Source organism: Mustela nivalis (assembly GCF_964662115.1).
Source record: "Mustela nivalis genome assembly, chromosome: 8".
Taxonomy (NCBI): Eukaryota; Metazoa; Chordata; class Mammalia; order Carnivora; family Mustelidae; genus Mustela; species Mustela nivalis.
In genome coordinates, this window is record NC_139027.1 from 59,017,396 (window position 1) to 59,035,634 (window position 18,239).

The 18,239-nt window shown below is 36.1% G+C and overlaps 1 protein-coding gene and 1 long non-coding RNA gene across 21 annotated transcripts in view; one reads left to right on the top strand and one right to left on the bottom strand.

Moving 5' to 3' along the window:
* Positions 1-18,239, top strand: part of LOC309872503 — an 857,896-nt gene that overhangs the window by 688,839 nt on the left and 150,818 nt on the right. The window lies entirely within an intron of this gene.
* Positions 1-18,239, bottom strand: part of EHBP1 (EH domain binding protein 1) — a 348,209-nt gene that overhangs the window by 156,262 nt on the left and 173,708 nt on the right. For all 20 annotated transcript variants that reach the window (XM_082746615.1, XM_082746623.1, XM_082746631.1 and 17 more), the window contains one exon: positions 12,528-12,717. In XM_082746615.1, coding sequence (XP_082602741.1) covers positions 12,528-12,717 — 190 coding nt within the window. The remainder of the gene's footprint in view (positions 1-12,527; positions 12,718-18,239) is intronic.

The following is an 18,239-nucleotide window of genomic DNA, read 5'->3' on the forward strand; positions in this document are numbered from 1 at the left end:
ACAACTCATAATACAAATATAAAAGAGTTTATATGTCCCACAGCAGTTTGGCCTTCCGCATGTAAACCAGTAAAAGAACCCCTTTTACCATTAAAAGTATGTCCAAACCTCTTGCTTAAATGCCATAGAAACAGACAGTAAAAGAAATATTAAGCCATTTTACAATATCTAGTTGCTCCATTAATTCAACTGTACCCTGATTGTTTCTGAGACTCTTCTCCAAGTTCAAACATGTCAAGCTTGTTCTTCAAGCCCTTCAAGTTGGGACTTATATTAAAAAACAGTGCCAAGCCAGAAGTTTAAGCAAACATAAAACTTTCATAGAAATGATTATAGGAGTTCAAATTGACTGTAAATATCCTCCTCATCAACACGTCAAGTAGTAAAACCAAAATATTTCATTGGATTTATAGTTTATTTTCTGTGTATAATTTCTTCTTTGACCTATATGTTACTTGAAAATGTATACAGTAATTTTCAAATATATGGGTTTGTTCTAGCTCTTGTTTTGTTATTCATTTCTAGTGTAACTGCACTATGGGCATAAAACATCATTCCAACCCACTGAAATTTGTTGAAAACTTATGTTAGATCCTAAGATATAGTCACTATAAAGAAATGAATTCTTTAGTTGTATAGGGTAGTATTTTATGAGGTCAAAATTGTTAACTGAGTCCTTAAACCCTACTGATTTTTGAGTCTGTCTATTTAGAGAAGTGCTATAATAGTTCACTGTGACATGGATTATCTGCTTCTTCTTTCTGAAGTTCTTTCAAAGTTAACTCTGTATATTTTGAGGATATATTATTAGGTGGATGCAAATTCAACAGTTTATACTCCTGGTGAACTGACTTTCTATCATGATGAGACGATCAACTTTTATATCTAGTAATGCAGTCAGCCTTAAAACCTATCATATTCAATATTAAATGGCAACATTGGTTTCCTTTTGGTTAATGTTTTCATGGTAAATCTTTTTTCAGTCTTTTAATTTCAATCTTTCATATATCTATTTTTACATATGTATACTGGATTTTAAAATCCAGACTGATAACCTTTGTTTTTTAACTGGAGCTTTTAGCCCATTTAGATTTAATTACTAGAGTTTCAATCTATCATATTATTTTAACTTTTCTATTTGTTCCAACCACTTTGTGTTTATTTTTCTCTCCTTTTACTGAATTATTATTATTCCTAAAAATCTTTCCTCCATTCACGCTTCTAGTTTGGAAGTTAAATGTTATGTCTCTATCCTTTTAGTAATTATCCTAAAAATTATAACATGCTTCCTTAACTAATCAATGTGTAAAGAGCAATCAATCAATATTTTTATCCTTTTTCTCAATAATATAAGGAACTTAGAACACATTAGTGTACTTATTCTCACTCCCAGCTTAAATATTATTGTTCTCATATATTTTAATTCTTTTATTTCAGCCCATCATGAAATATTACTCCATTTGTGCTTAAATTTATCCACCTATTTGCCATTGTGTGATCTTTCTTTGTGTCTTAAATTCCTGACCTTCGAATGAATATTTTCCTTCTGCCTAAGTTATATGTCTTAGAACTTCCTTTAGAGAGGGTCTGTTGGTAACGAACTTGGTTGTCTGGAAACATCTTTATTTTTGTCCTCATTCTTGAAATATTTTCACTGGACATACAACTCTAGGCTGGCAGTTATTTTCTTTCATCATGTCAGAGATATCACTGAACTATCTCTGGCTTCTATTATTACTGTTGAGAAATCAGCAGTGTTCCTTTGAAGGTATTGTGGCTTCTTCCCACCCTTGGGCTTACAGATCTCTTGTATTTCTCTACCTACCTACCCACATCTGCCTATCAATCAGTCAATCATTTTCTGAAGTTTCACAGCAAGGTCTCCAGTTTAGATTTCTTTTATCCTGAGTGGGATTTTTGCTAGGCTTCTCGAATCAGCAGATTGTATCTTTCATCAGTTTTTTTCTCAACCATTGTATCTCTTCAAATATAGTCTCTGCTCTACTCTTTCTTTTCCTTCTCAGTCTAATCAGAATTATACTACATCTTTATGCCCTTCAATGGACAAATGGATAAAGAAGATATGGTCCATATATACAAGGGAGTATTATGCCTCCATCAGAAAGGATGAATACCTAACTTTAATATCAACATGGACAGGACTGGAAGAGATTATGTTGAGTGAAGTAGGTTAAGCAGAGGGAGTCAAATATCATAAGCTTTCACTTACTTATGGAGCATAATGAATAACATCAAGGACATTGGGAGATGGAGAGGAGAAATGAGATGGGGGGAAGTTGGAGGGGTAGACAAACCATGAGAGACTGAACTCTGAGAAACAAACTGAGGGATTTGGAAGGGAGCAGGGATGGGTTAGCCTGGCGGTGGGTATTATGGAGGGCACGTATTGCATGGAGCACCTAGGTGTGGTGCATAAACAATGAATTTTGGAACGCTGAAAAGAAATACAATAAAATTAAATTAAAAAAAATAAGAATTATACTACATCCTCTCAATCCTCTAGGTTTTTTTTTTTTTTTATAATGGACAATTTTAAAGGTAGAACAAATATTATAATGAACCCTCATATAACCACTACTCTGCTTCAAAAGTTATCAACATTTTTTCCAATTTTGTTCTGTTACTCTCTTAAAATACCAGCCCCCTACACACACATTTTCTCCTAGAGTATTTTAAAGCAAATCCCAGAATTCTATCATTTCAACAGTAATAATCCAGTATGTATCTCTATAGGATAAGTAAATTTAAGATCTATGATTTCTCCTCTTCTCCACTTTGACCAAGCTATTCATTTGTTAAATGAATTGGGTCATCTATCCTGGAAGATTTCCCACATTCTGTTTTGGCTGATTGCATCTTCATGGTGTCATTTCACATATTCCTCTACAGACACATATCCACCCCACATTTCCTGATAGTTATTACAATCAGTGGCTTGATTAGATCTCAGTTTAATTCTTTGGTAAGAACAGTTTAAAGGTGGTTCTATATATTTGCTATTGCAATATAACAGGAGGCACAAAATGGCTGCCATACTCTAAAGAATATTAAGACTGATCACTTCAGTTGAGTACTGTCAGCCTGATCCATTCATCCATTATAAAACCTTTCCTCAAGTGTTTTAGTAGCCATGCTGATTGTTGCTAGAACCATTATTTCCTTAGGGATTAAGATATGGTGAATTTTCTAATGATATCATTCCTTCTGCATTTCATTGCTAGAATTCTTCTATAGAGGAAGGACTTTCCGTCATCAACTATTATCTTGAAATACAGTTCATAAAGGAAAGTCAGGATAAATACTTGACTCTTTTTCATTATTTATCGAGGTATATAATAATGAGTTGGTGACCTAGCAACCTCCATCAACTATTTGGATATTATCATTACAAATCCATAAATTTTTATATATTTGATATGTTTCTGTCTGCAGATATTTATTCTTTTTTAATTAGGTAAACGTGCTCCATTGTCTCCAGCAATTAAAGTTACGAAAGTGTCTGATGGTAAAATCTTTCCTTTGTAGGTAACCTGCCTTTGAAATTCAGAAGTACTAGCAGCATATGTCTAGTTTGGGTATCATTCTTTTCATCTTGCCTGGTACTTGTGAGTTCTTTTAATCTAAGGACTCAAGCCTCTTTGATAAATTATTTTCCTCATCTGTTCTCATCTCTACACCTCCTTTAATAAATGTAGTAAATTTCTTAACTATAGCGTTTATTTTTGCTCTCTCTCCCATAGTTTTAATTTCTTCATTTTTCACCTTGAATTCTACAAAGAATTTTTTAAGTTTGTCTTCTTATTCATTAATTTGATGTTCTACAATAAGCTATCAGCTATATATAATCTAAAAAATTTTTAATTGTGTCTTTTCATATCTAACAGCTCTTTCCTATTCCCAAATTATTACTTTCACCATTTTGGGGTAAAAATTTCAAACCTACAGAAAAGCTGGAAATATAGTACAATAAAAAGCCATATATTCTTTTTTTTTTTTTAAGATTTTATTTATTTATTTGACAGACAGAGATCACAAGTAGGCAGAGAGGCAGGCAGAGAGAGAGAGAGAGAGAGAGAAAGGAGGAAGCAGGCTCCCTGCTGAGCAGAGAGCCCGATGTGGGGCTCAATCCCAGGACCCTGTGATCATGACCTGAGCCAAAGGCAGAGGCCTTAACCCACTGAGCCACTCAGGTGCCCCAAAAGCCATATATTCTTTATCTAGATACACCCATGATGAATGTTTTGCCTCAGATCATTATTTTTGGTGACTACTTGTTGATTTCATTTATTAATGGAATGGCCAGTTGAATGATACTAAAAATACTAATAAAAAACTAATATTAAGTTTTAAGAAAAACTTCTGTTTTTGTGGTAAGTTTGTTTTACAGGAGGTCATTTGTTCTGATGATTGAGATTAGTCCCCCTTTTTCACCAAGTTTTTGCATAAAATTTAAGGAGGCTCTCATAGTTTCAGGTTCATGCATGACATGGAGAGTGAGTATCTCCTTAATAATAAAGCACCTCCTTAATAATAAGGCACCTACTGCCAACATTTAAGGAGACACTACCTCTTGACTTTGAACAAGTGCCAAGTTTGCACTTACACAAACTCAAGAGTTAATGGCTTCTTAATTTTACATCCTAGTTGCCTCTTTTGCTTCACCCAGGTCCTACCCTGCTGTGCACTCTGTTGTGGTTCTTTTCATTCTCTGTTTTTGTCTCTTTCTTACTATTAAGCCTATCCAGTACCTGCAGTTGAGAAGGGCTCTGTCATAGTTTGCATGAATCTGTTCAAACACCATAGATATGTTGTTCTTCTTCATGCAGTAAAGGGTAAGTAACCGGTGCTTCCTTCACATTTTTCAACAATGTACCCTAAAGTGATCCTGCCAATTTACATCAATAATACTCACTTTACCATCTTTTGCTAACTGTGTAGACTCTACAGAGCATTTAGCAAATCAGCCAAATTTGTTAATCATCCTTTATCATCAAAGTACACACATAATTTATTTACCTTATTCAGATTCTTTTTCTATATGGGAACACTTTTGTCTCTATAAGGAAAAAAATGTCAATTCAAGTCTCACTTGGAAAACTGTGACGCATACTTTAATTCAGTTACTCCAGAATATACTGATATAAAGGAATAACCTCTCAAAATCACATTTAATTATTATACAAAATTTGTTTCAAAAGTCAGGCATTCTAATCATGGTTTGTTCATTTGTTTTTATTTTTATATATTTTTTAAGATTTATTTATTTGAAAGAGAAAGAGAGAGAATGGGGTCAGGGGAGAGAAATAATCTTCAAGCAGACTCCCTGCTGAGTGTGGGGAGGCCAGCGCAGGGCTCAATCCCAGGACCCCCAAGATCATGACCTGAGCTGAAAGCAAGGGCTGGCCACTTAACCAGCCGAGCCACTCAGGCACCCCATCCACTTGTTTTCAAACAGAAGTTAGCATTTCTATCTTTCCCATTAAATACAGTCAGAAAAATCAGGAGGCAAATTCTTAGAGATGTTCTTGATTCTATGGTTGCTCATTTTTCCACTTTTCAAAGACCTTTAAGTGGGTTACAGTTACTGCACATTTGTCTGTCAAATCTGCCTTTATTTGTGCACCATGGCTTGGACTAGAGTGAGACAAGGCGGTGCCTTAGAGCACAAGATTCAAGGATGCATTCACTCTTTGGGTGGTACCGATGTAAAATCTGCCCTTTCTCCAACAGGAGATAAGTGCCAACTTAAATTTTGTGTCATAGAAGCCTCTCTTGCTTCACTCTAGTCCAGGCCCAGCAGTACCTATATCCAAATATATTTTAGAACTGATATTGCAGGTGCCAAAAAAAGAGGAAGGTTTCTCAGTATCCTTACCAGTAATTTTATGCTCTGAAAATTACCATATCTATTCAGACATCATTATATAAATGTAGTGAGCTAATTTTGAAGGGAATACTATTTAACTTTTGCTAATTTGAGTTTCTTGTTTGTTTGTCTGTGGGTTTGTTTTTGTTTTTGCATTCTATTGCAGTACTTATTGTTCCTAGACTTCTTCATGCGCAGTTGCAAAATATTCTGATGATTTTCCTTTGAAGCTCATGATTGGTTTGCAAATGTCATTTAAAAATAACTGTTTCAAGCAGTTATTATTCAGATATTCTCATAGAACAGATACCAAGATTTGGGCTCATTTGCATCTCCACTATAAAACTCACATTTTAATAGCTTTCTACAGTACAGCCTGCCAACTGTTCCCTAATATTTATTCTACTCTTCCTTCTTAAATCTAGAGCTCTTGATTTTTAACTGGGTAATACAACTGCCCAGTAATAAAGGTTTATTTTCTAATGTCCCTTGCTAGAGGTAGGTGTGAGTGCTTTTTGTCTTTTTCTTGTTTATTGGAATGGGGCACAGGGGCTGTGGCTCAAAGATGGCTGTCTTGGAAGTCTGTGCCAAGGATGCGGGGTCAGCAAAACAGGAGATTGGGACCCTAATGCCCTTGTGAGGTTACAGTATTGGCAATGGACCTTCAACATTTTCAAAGACAGAAATAAATTTTTCTTTTATTTAAACTGGCATTTGAGGGGTGACTGGCTGGCTCATCAGTGGAGCATGTAACTTCTGATATCAGGGTTCTGAGTTCAAGCCCCACGTTAGGTGATGAGATTGCTTAAAAATAAAATCATAAAACAAAAAAACCCCAAACATTAAAAAAAAAAAAAAAACAGGGGCGCCTGGGTGGCTCAGTGGGTTGGGCCGCTGCCTTAGGCTCAGGTCATGATCTCAGGTTCCTGGGATCGAGTCCCGCATCGGGCTCTCTGCTCAGCAGGGAGCCTGCTTCCCTCTCTCTCTCTCTGCCTGCCTCTCCATCTACTTGTGATTTCTCTCTGTCAAATAAATAAATAAATAAAATCTTTAAAAAAACAAAAAAAAACCCTGGCATTTGAGGCTTTCTATTGCCCACAGATAATTCCAATTCCAATTGAAATCCCATTAACCAGAGACTCATATGATTAAAAGGATCTTAAAAAATAACAATTCTGGGAGGCTCCACATATTAAGAAAAAACAGTTGATTCAGTGTAATTTTTCCTTAACCTTTAGCTAAAATCAGGCATCCTGAAAGCAGCATAGCTTTGCAGGGGGAGATAGTGAATTCCAAAACATAAACTATGTTTCAGGGAGAAAACAGGCTGGACAAAACTATTGTTTAAAAGGTAAAGGCAGATTGAAGACATTCCAGAGAGAGAAGCAGATAAAATCGTCACTGATTCCTGAGGCCCAGTTGTATTCTCTGCATAGGGTTCTGTACAATCTCCTTGAGTCTTTAAAACAAGTTATCCTTTTGCTTAAGTTAAAAAAAATTTTTTTTCAACCAAATGGCTTGTTTTTAATAGATATAACCAAGAGTACTAACCAATAGAACAGGTGATACATACAAGAGTGTGCCATTTAGTCAGTGTTATTGAGGAACATCTTGCCTTGGTTAAGATATTCAAGTAAGCAGCATCAGGGAAATACAAATCAAAACCACAATGAGATACCTCCTTACACCAGTCAGAATGGCTAAAATTAACAAGTCAGGAAATAACAGATGTTGACAAGGATGCGGAAAAAAGGGAACCCTCCTACACTGTTGGTGGGAATGCAAGCTGGTGCAAACACTCTGGAAAACAGCATGGAGGTTCCTCAAAAAGTTGAAAAGAGAGCTACCCTGTGACCCAGCAATTGCACTACTGGGTATTTACCCTAAAGATACAAACGTAGTGATCCGAAGGGGTACGTGCACCCGAATGTTTATAGCAGCAACGTCCAAAATGGCCAAACTATGGAAAGAACCTAGATGTCCATCAACAGATGACTGGATAAAGAAGATGTGGTATATATATACAATGGAATACTATGCAGCCATCAAAAGAAATGAAATCTTGCCATTTGTAATGACGTGGATGGAACTAGAGGGTATTATGCTTATCGAAATAAGTCAGTCGGAGAAAGACAACTATCATATGATCTCCCTGATATGAGGAAGTGGAGATACAACGTGGGGAGCTTGCGGGGTAGGAAAAGAATAAATGAAAGAAGCTGGGATCAGGAGGGAGACAAACCATAAGAGACTCTTAATTAATCTCACAAGACAAACTAAGGGTTGCTGGGGGCAGGGGGGTCGGGAGAGGGTGATGGGGTTATGGACATTGGGGAGGGTATGTGCTATGGTGAGTGCTGTGAAGTGTGTAAACCTGGCAATTCACAGACCTGTACCCCTGGGGCTAAAAATACATTATATGTTTATAAAAAAAATTTAAATTAAAAAAAAAAAGATATTCAAGTAAGTAAAAAATTTATAGTCAAGTTACCCACCCCCTGGATCCCATTGTCACTGAATGCAGTTTGACATTTTATTTTACAAAATAACTGTGTATTTATCACTGCATTCCATTAAATTCTGATCAGTGTGCTTTTTATTATTTTTCTTGGAAAGTCTGAGACATTTTCAATGTACATATGAGGATATTAACATTTCAATTTTGGGCTCATTGTTTTTTGGCATAAATGGCCTGTCGGCATCATTCTGTAGTTTTGTACAGATAGAAATGAATTAAGGAACTTTCTAGGAGGTCTTTTTGTGCAAAGGCTGAAAAGGGTGTTTGCTTTACGGTTTGAATTTGCTGCTAGGACCACTCAAAGGAATTGCTGTATGTCATTTTAACTTTGGTTCACCCTGGGCTTCTCACAGTTACTGCAATCTGTACTCAAGTTCAAAAACACACAAGGGTTAAGCATAGGACTTCGCCAGAACTTTCTAGAAAGAAGTAACAATAAAGTGGAGGCCTGAGTTATTTAGCTGGGCCTTGAGATAAATGGGGTTTTCACTTTTAGAGATGGAACAATTGGATAGTAGTATCATTGTCAACCACTGGAACTTCACTAATCAGTATCTTTGAGGGAGCCCTTCTCCACTTGACCAGGCTTATATCATACATCTTATGTGCAGTGGAGCTCTTCTCTATGCTATCACAAAAATGTAAGTTTATTTTAATTCTTTCTTGTCATTGATAGTTGGCTATTCATATATTCTGATTTTTATGGAACTGGGTACATAATATTTAATAATATACTTAAGCAGATACATTCACCAACAATGTTGTGTTCCTAAACCTGCTCTCATAATTTGAATTGCATTTTATACTATGCTGCATGAATTGTATCTAGGAATTCAGAGTTATATATTTATTAACTTACAGTCACAGTTAGTAAATGATGGTCAGTTACCACTGAGCCTAACTTATCACTTTATTTTATTGAATGGTTGTATATATTTAATGTCAGGTTACTTCTCTCCACACTGGCCTTTTTTCCTAAGTTGTCTTTAAAAATACTATGGTTTGGGGGTGTCTGGGTGGCTGAGTCGATTAAGCATCTACCTTTGGCTCAGGGTTCCAGGGTCCTGGGATTAAGCCTCAAATCAGGCTCCCTGCTCAGGGCAGAGCCTGCTTCTCCTTCTCCTTCTACCCCTCCCCCTGCTCGTGCTCTCTCTCAAATAAATAAAATCTTTTAAAAAAGTATTGTGATTTTATCACTTTGCAAGTACAGAAATCAGAGGTCTGAAGTGTGGAGTTTACATAGATTTACGACACTGAAGAATCTTTAGCTGCCTTCGGGGTACTTTGAACTTTATTTGCAATATAAGTACATGCCTATTATCACTTTGTTTGTTTAAATTCTGAACTTAGTTCTTTTTCATAAAATAAGTAGTTTCAGGTGACAGGTGGGGAAATTAATCATCTGCCTGAGCACATGTCATTTTATGACAATGAATGCTCTTCGGCTTCTGCAGTCAAGTTATCACTGAGTGCAGCCTGGCATTTTGTTACATCAAACAACTGTGGTGTGATATCCTTTTATTATTCGACTAAAATGTGAACCTGGCTTTTCCCAAAAGCTTTATTTGAACTATTATCTCCTTTCAATTTACAAATAAGGAAAACAGCTGACCAGAAGCATACCATAAAAGCATTAAAACTCTTTTAATAATTTTAATGGAAATGTTTTGATGTTAAAGACACCTTCCTGCTTTCCTAAACAGAATATGGTATACAATACAAAATAAGACTTTTTCATATTGACTCAAGGTTACCAACATGGTCAGTTATTTTACTCAGCTTTAATACTGCAAAGTCTTCAGGAACTACTAGGAAATAGATACATATTTAAATATACATACATACATAACACATGCATATTTTTTTTTTTTTTAAAGATTTTATTTATTTACTTGAGAGAGAGACCGTGAGAGAGAGCATGAACGAGGAGAAGGTCAGAGAGAGAAGCAGACTTCCCATGGAGCTGGGAGTCTGATGCGGGACTCGATCCCGGGACTCCAGGATCATGACCTGAGCCGAAGGCAGTCGTCCAACCAACTGAGCCACCCAGGCGTCCCATAACACATGCATATTGAATACACCCCATACTATTGCACTTTCTCAGCTGTCATTTATCATTTTTATTAGTCAGTATGCTACTGATTCTAATATTCCTTAACTCATACATAATTATGTCATCAGTATTTTCCTTTTTTTTTTTTTTTTGGTTTGGCAATGGTCCATTTCTTAAAATGAAATTTCACATGAATTCCAACATACAAACTGAATGAATATGGATTTCTGCTGTGGAAGTGGAACAGGGAGCCAGTGTCCTGCTGCTGAGCCTCTATACCTGGTCTTCAGAGTAGAACACTGAGGTATCTGATGAAACCCCAGGCTACCATCAAACAATTCGATACCACTAGTCAAACCTAAGAATGACTTCCTCTATTCTGAAGCATAAACTTTTTTAGAAAATGTTATCTTGTACCTTGTACAGAAGGCAACAACAATAAAAACATCCATGATCTCATTACTCAGTAACTTCAATTAGTATAACAAATAAAAATGGAAGTAAAAGATAAGTAAGGGTCCCAAGTTCAAATAATACAGAGTATGGGTTTTAGACTCAAAGGACCTGAATTTTAATGCAGGCATTGTCACTACTAGCTTTAACATTTTGAGCAAGTTACTTAACTAAGGTTCAGTTTCTCATATATTAAAAAAGAAGATAATGGTATGTATTTCTCAGGCTGTTCTATGGATCAAATGCATACAATAGGCACTATTAAATTCCTTTTCATTCCCCTAGAAAGAGATTAGGATTTCTTGATTAGCTTCAGACTCCTGATGGAGTATAGGAGAGGATGTGGCAGGGAGTAGACAATGGAGTAGAGATTTGGGAGACAAGGGATACGTTTAGGAATTCTTGTGCCCTAATTACTGTCTTTTTTTTTTTCTTTTCCCCCTCTCATGGGTATAGGAATTGGCCATCTCCTTTGCTTTAACTTCTACCATTTGCTGCTTTCATTTAGAGTGGTAATCCCACTTCCACCTTTCCCTTGTCAATTAGAAGATGAAATTTATCCTGGTTTCTCCTCCTAGAGTTACAGGGTTAAAAAATACCTGATTATAAAAACAAACACCTGAAGACTGACTTCCAGAATAGCAGAGTAAAAACCGCAGGGAACTTACTCTCTCTCTAAAACAATGAAAATACAGGCAAACAGACAATTTCTGGGTCTGACATTTAACAAAAACCAAAGAATGAACTGAAAAATCCAAAAGAAATTACTGAACTTCAGTGCCCTTGAGAAAAAACAGCAACCCAGGTACCTGAGGTAGAGTATAGCCCAGATATCACACAGTTAATGAAAATGCCAGTTCCAATCCTCTGTCTACTGGCTAAGGGACCTGTGATCTTTACTTCATCCCACTGAGTTGAAGTTCACCTTATTTTCCCCTTAACTACCTGTGAGAATTAAATAACGTAATATGAACAAAACACCCATGAATTGATGGGAAAAAGTTACTTACCTAAAAAAACTTGCTAAACCCAACATTTCTACCTTAAACACACAAGATATCATACTATTTGCAAACAAATCATGTAAAAGCTTTAGAGTTGATCCAACAACGTGTCTTACCTTTTCATGTAATTATTATGCATTAAAACTTCTAAAAATAGTGATAATAAGGCCAAAATTTTAATTTGACATAAATCAAAATGACAATATTGAAATTGCTCAATAAAGCATTTCTCCGCCCTGGGCCTCAATCTTTCCAGTACATTTCTCAAAGGAGGATTTCTATTCATTCCTCTATATCAGTGCAAGCTGTCCCTCACACCGGACTGCTTTATAGTATCCTTTCTTTAAAGCACCGTCCCTATAATTATAATGTCTTTCTTCCTCTATTTCAAAACAGCATTTAAAAAATCTTAACTCAAACTATCCAGTCATACTCTTCTATAAATTTACAGGCTCCCAAACATATACACAGTATTGCAGTAAAAGGGATTTATTTGGATTTTACTTTTAAATCATCAAAATAGCAAACAGTGACTTATTAAAATTCAAATTAAATTGCATGGAGAAGAAAAGATAAATATAATACATGTTTTTACTAAGAATAAACTCCTACCTTAGGAGAAGTGGAGAGATCTCTTCCTGCAGAAATAACGGTGTTTTCATTTACTCCTCCTGTCTTTGGTGAGATGGCTGGTGGGGCTGGAGCTTTTCTTTTCACTCTCCTTTCAGTTTCTAGTTCTTGAACTGGAGTTACCAAATTATTTGGAGAAAGAGTTGGTTTAGGTTCATAAAAAGGATTAGATCTAAATGAAAGAAGAAGTATTGTTAAATGTTACTCTAAAAATAGTTCATTCCTAACTAAAATAATAAAAATTTATAAAAATTTATAAAAATATAAAATACTGAAAATGATAAGAAGAAACCCAAACTAGTGATAACCTACAATTTGGAAACAATCACTATTAATCTATTTTTTATGAATCATTAACAATAAAATTTTTCCCTTTAAAAAAGTATTTTTAAATTTTTTTCATACAAGGTCACACTTGGCTCTATTGTATATAGAGCCTTAGAAAAATGTTTATAGTAATAGTAAATCCCATATACTCCCCATACCCAAGGTAAAGGAAATAAGATATGGAAACATTGATTTGCTTTTTTATGTTCCCCACATCAAACATTCTTTTTTTTCCCTTGCACTTCATCCCTTCTCATTAGGATGAAATGCATTTAGAAGTTCACTCAGCAAGGCTGTATTAATAGTAAATTCTCCCAGGCATTGAAAATATCTTTATGTCACATTTAAATGATAATTCAGCTAGGTAGAAAATTCTAGTTGTAAGTTAATTCATCTCAGCACTCTGATGATATTAGCCCACTGTCAGCCTAGTATTGTTCTTTTAGAAGTCATCTTTTATCTTTGGTTGCTGTTAGGATCTTCTTTTTTCTTCTGGTTTTGAGTAATTTTACTATGATATGTCTAGGTGTGGATTTCTTTTAATTTATCCTGTTTCAGGCTCTTTATATCTCCTAAGTCTGAAGATGTAGGTTTCATTAGTTCTGAAAAATTATAACCATTATCTCTTTGATAGCCTCTTCTCTATTTTCTCTATTCTCTTCTTTAGAAAATCTTATCAGATGTATGTTGAATTATCTCTCTCCTTCATATGTTTACAAATTTTCATTTCTCCCATGTTATATTCTGGATAATTCCTCATATCTATGATCCAGTTAACTACCTCTCTCTTCATCTGTGTCTAATTTAATGTTTAATTCTCCAGAATTTTTAATTCTGATAAGCATTTTTCTTCATGTGGCTGTGTATAGAATACCTCAGGTATAGAGATCTGAGTCATTAATCATTTAAACATATTTACTTCAGAGTCTCTATCTGATAAATCTATTACTTTAAGTTTCTGCATGGACAATCCTAGTGTTTCTTGTCTCCTGACTCTTTCTCTTACTAGTATACTGTTTCCTTGTACGATTTGTAATTCTAGATTTCGAGTTCAGGGCTTAATCTGAGGAAATCCTGCATAGTCTGAGCTGGGAGTGTCTCCTTTCAATGTTTATGTTTGTTTTTGCCAAGTGCTTCAGGAGCCATTTTATGTTCTTTTTTCTTGTCTTGGAGGATCCCAGGCCACCCTACCACTAAAATGCCAAATCCATGGAGGATTTGGGTGGGGCTATGTGCTTATAACATTTCTGGGAATACTTTTTTTTTTTTTTTTTCTCTCTACCTACACTCTAGGCCCAGGCAAAATACCCTTCCTTGTTAACTCCTTTTATGAACAGATGATTTTTTTTTTTGCATTAGCTATCCGTAGACACAAGTATCTGGTATATGTGATGATTATTCTTCCTATAAACTGTTATCCTGGTTTTTATTTGTTAGTTTGTTACATTTCCCCCCCCAACACCAACACCTAGAATTGTATATGTAAAGAATAAAATTTCTGAGTCCACAAGGCTAAGAACCAGCTGACCCAAATACAGTGATTATTCCAAGGGAATTCCACCTAGTCATGTAAGGTCTGTACTGGTAATGACCCTCTGTTTTAATTACAAATGCTCTTTTAACTACAACAGTATCAGACTCACTAAGAACCAATACCAATTATGTACACCCTTAACTAAGAATTTACATATGGACAGTCAAAGCATGAGACTGGGTACCAAGTAGATATGGATCAGAGATGGGAAATATATCATAATTGTGATGTCATTATTATGCTATACTCATGGCAGCAATGAGTGTCATGGGATTCTTTCCACTGAGCTAGGGTACAGTCACAGAATCTCTTTCAACTCTGCTCAAGGTAGTTGCTTTTAACTGAATGGGGCTGGCATTTACAAAGAAACGTATTTCCTATTCTTCCTCTTCTTATGTCTGTGCATTCAAGAGAATAAGAATAGGAAACTGCACTTGAAAATTTGTTTTTCAGACGAAATATTCTTGCCTAGTAAGTGATCAAGACATGCTTGAAGTATTCACATCCCATGTTTACAACTGGAGAAGAACTTGGGGATATCAAAATAAGGAACAATGTTAAAATAACTAGATATTCAAAAAAAGCTGAGTATTCTCTCTGAAAAGAGACATGAAAGGTATCACATCTAGCCTAGAATGGAGGGCTTACCAATTACATTATTAATTAAGATTAATGAAGTGTTTATGCGGTGCTAGGCACTATTTTAAGTATTTCATATGTAATTAACCCATTTAATCCCTACAAGTTTGTTTCTTGGGCTGATTAAACTGAGAGCCTCATACAGCTATTTTTCAAACTCTAAAAGTAGTTTGAAGGGGGCGCCTGGGTGGCTCAGTTGGTTAAGTGACTGCCTTCAGCTCAGGTCATGATCCCAGAGTCCTGGGATCGAGTCCCACATCAGGCTCCCTGCTCCTTGGAGAGTCTGCTTCTCCCTCTGACCTTCTCCCCTCTCATGCTCTCTTTCACTGTCTCTCTCTCAAATAAATAAAATAAAATAAAAAGTAGTTTGAAGGGAGGTAAATGTAAAGAAAGAAGATGAAAACAACATTTTTTTTAAAACTCCAAAACTTAAAAGAGAGAAAAATCTTTTTCCCCCCAAACTTACTATTTGCCAACTAATGTTAAATATTTTAGAACTAGGGGCACCTGGGTGGCTCCATTGGTTAAGCGACTGCCTTAGGCCTAGGTCATGATCCCAGGATCCTGGGATGGACCATGGCATGGGGCTCCCTGCTCAGTGGGAGGCCCACTTCTCCCTCTTCCTCTGTCACTGCTCGGCCTACTTGTGCTCTCTATCTCTGTCAAATGAATAAATAAAATCTTTAAAAACGATTAAAAAAGTTTCAGAATTAAACAGACCTGTTTCAATCTAACTCAATTAATTAATTAGGTGATATTCTAAAAAACTCGTCTTGGTTAGGTCTGTCTAGAATAAACAACCGTAACAGTTTGTAAGATGGCAGCTGCCACAATAATCATTATTATTATTTTGTTATGTAAATATGGCTAGTCTTAAGACAACTTAAGAAGTGTTAAAGGACATTTATATTGCAAAAGGATTTGTGCTTCAAAGCCTTCAAAGAAAACTGACAAAATCCCTTAAAACAGGTATGATTCGGTACACTTTATTTAACTTACAATACTCAGTTGTATGTAATTTTTATAAAAACATATCTAGTATGTATACAAAAGTAACTAGATATTATCCTTTTTCTTCCTATTTCTGCCTGCTTCAAACCACTTGGGTCTCCCTCTAATCACTTGAATATTAGTATTCCTGTCAAAAGAAGGTAAATGCAAGTAAAAAGGAAGCTCATAATCAGCTGATTTCCAAAGCTGGATCATAAGACTCATATTACTAGAAACATAATCAAAACAGACATTTTCTTGAAACAATTAGAGCTATGTTTCTCAATCTGTTTTATACTATAACATGTAGTAAAAATGAAATTGGTATGTCATGTTATCTTAAAAACATTGGAAGTTGCTGGAAAAATCAGGGTACCAGGGACTCCAGCTGCCCTGGACCATGCCTCACCGCCAGAAAGACTAAGGGAATGAGTGAATGAGTATCTCTGCACGCCTATAATCTACTGGTGAGAAAACAGTGTGCTAGGCACCACCACTTGCTAGGTACTAAGTAGGAGTAAGACAAGCTTCTACTACTAAGTGCTTTGAATGACCCTCCCCTATGGATCAGAGATTTCTAACAAAAACTGAATTTAAAAACAAAAATTAATTTCCTACTTTTTTTTTTTCAAGATTTTATTTATTTGACAGAGACACAGTGAGAGAGGGAACACAGGCAGGATGAGTGGGAGAGGGAGAAGCAGACTCCTTGCTGAGCAGGGAGCCCGATGCTGGCTGAAGGCAGATGCTTAATGACTGAGCCACCCACGTGCCCCTGAATTTCCTACTCTTAAAGAATAACCAGGATATCGTCATATTTATATGAAGTGTCCAGAATACTCAAATCCCTTTGGACAAAAAGGAGATTAATGGTTTTAGGAGGCAGGGGAAGGGAGGAATTGAAACTGACCGTTAACAGGGAAAGGATTTCTTTTTGGGGTGACAAAAATGCTCTGGAATTAGATTGTGGTGATGGCTGCACAACACAGTGAATTAGCTAAGAACCAGTGAAGAGTACACTTTAAATACAGAGTTTTATGTTTTGTGAAGTATATCTTAATAAAAAAAGGTGCTATTAAAAAAGTGACTAGTATACACTGTGCTATAAAAAAGTGAATATATATGAAATATATGGTTATGAACATGCTCCCTTCTCTATAAAATAAATTATGTAATTACTGATCAATACATTTTTTTTAAGATTTTATTTATTTGACAGAGAGAAATCACAAGTAGACGGAGAGGCAGGCAGAGAGAGAGAGGGAAGCAGGCTCCCCGCTGAGCAGAGAGCCCGATGCGGGACTCGATCCCAGGACCCTGAGATCATGACCTGAGCCAAAGGCAGCGGCCTAACCCACTGAGCCACCCAGGCGCCCCCTGATCAACACATTTTTAAAAATATATAATATTTTTAGTAAAGAAAAGCTACTTAAGCAACTAGCATAATTTCCACATTCTGTTGATTATCTATGATATGAATAACCTATTCCAGGGCTTCCTATATCACTTTGAATAAGTAAAGATTATTATTATTATTTTTTTTTTTTTAGATTTTATTTGACAGAGAGAGAGAGAGGTCACAAGTAGGCAGAGAGGCAGGCAGAGACAGAGGGGGAAGCAGGCTCCCTGCTGAGCAGAGAGCCCGACGCGGGTCTCGATCCCAGGACACCGAGATCACGACCCGAGCCGAAGGCAGCGGCTCAATCCACTGAGCCACCCAGGCGCCCCAGTAAAGATTATTTTTATCCTTGTACTATATACTTGAGTAGTAGATTAGTTCATCACTAACTCACTGTGAACTAAAAATTCATCTTTTACATTAAGCGGAAAACTGGACAGAATAATTTTAAGTGACATTATTCATCGCTTAGGAAACAATTCATCTGGGGCGCCTGGGTGGTTCAGTGGGTTAAAGCCTCTCCCTTTTGCTTGGGTCATGATCCTAGGGTCCGGGGATCAAGCCCCGCATCTGGGCTCTCTGCTCAGCAGGGAGCCTGCTTCCTTTCTCTCCGCCTACCTCTGCCTGCCTCTCTGTCTGCTTGTCATCTCTGTCAAATAAATAAATAAAATCTTTAAAAAAAAAAAAAAAGACAAGAATTCATCCAAGAAAAAGAATTACAGAAAGAAAAACTATAAGTTGATTAGAAATAGGATTGACATACTGAAAAAATAATAAAATGCGAAGCAAGGGTACAGTGAAATCT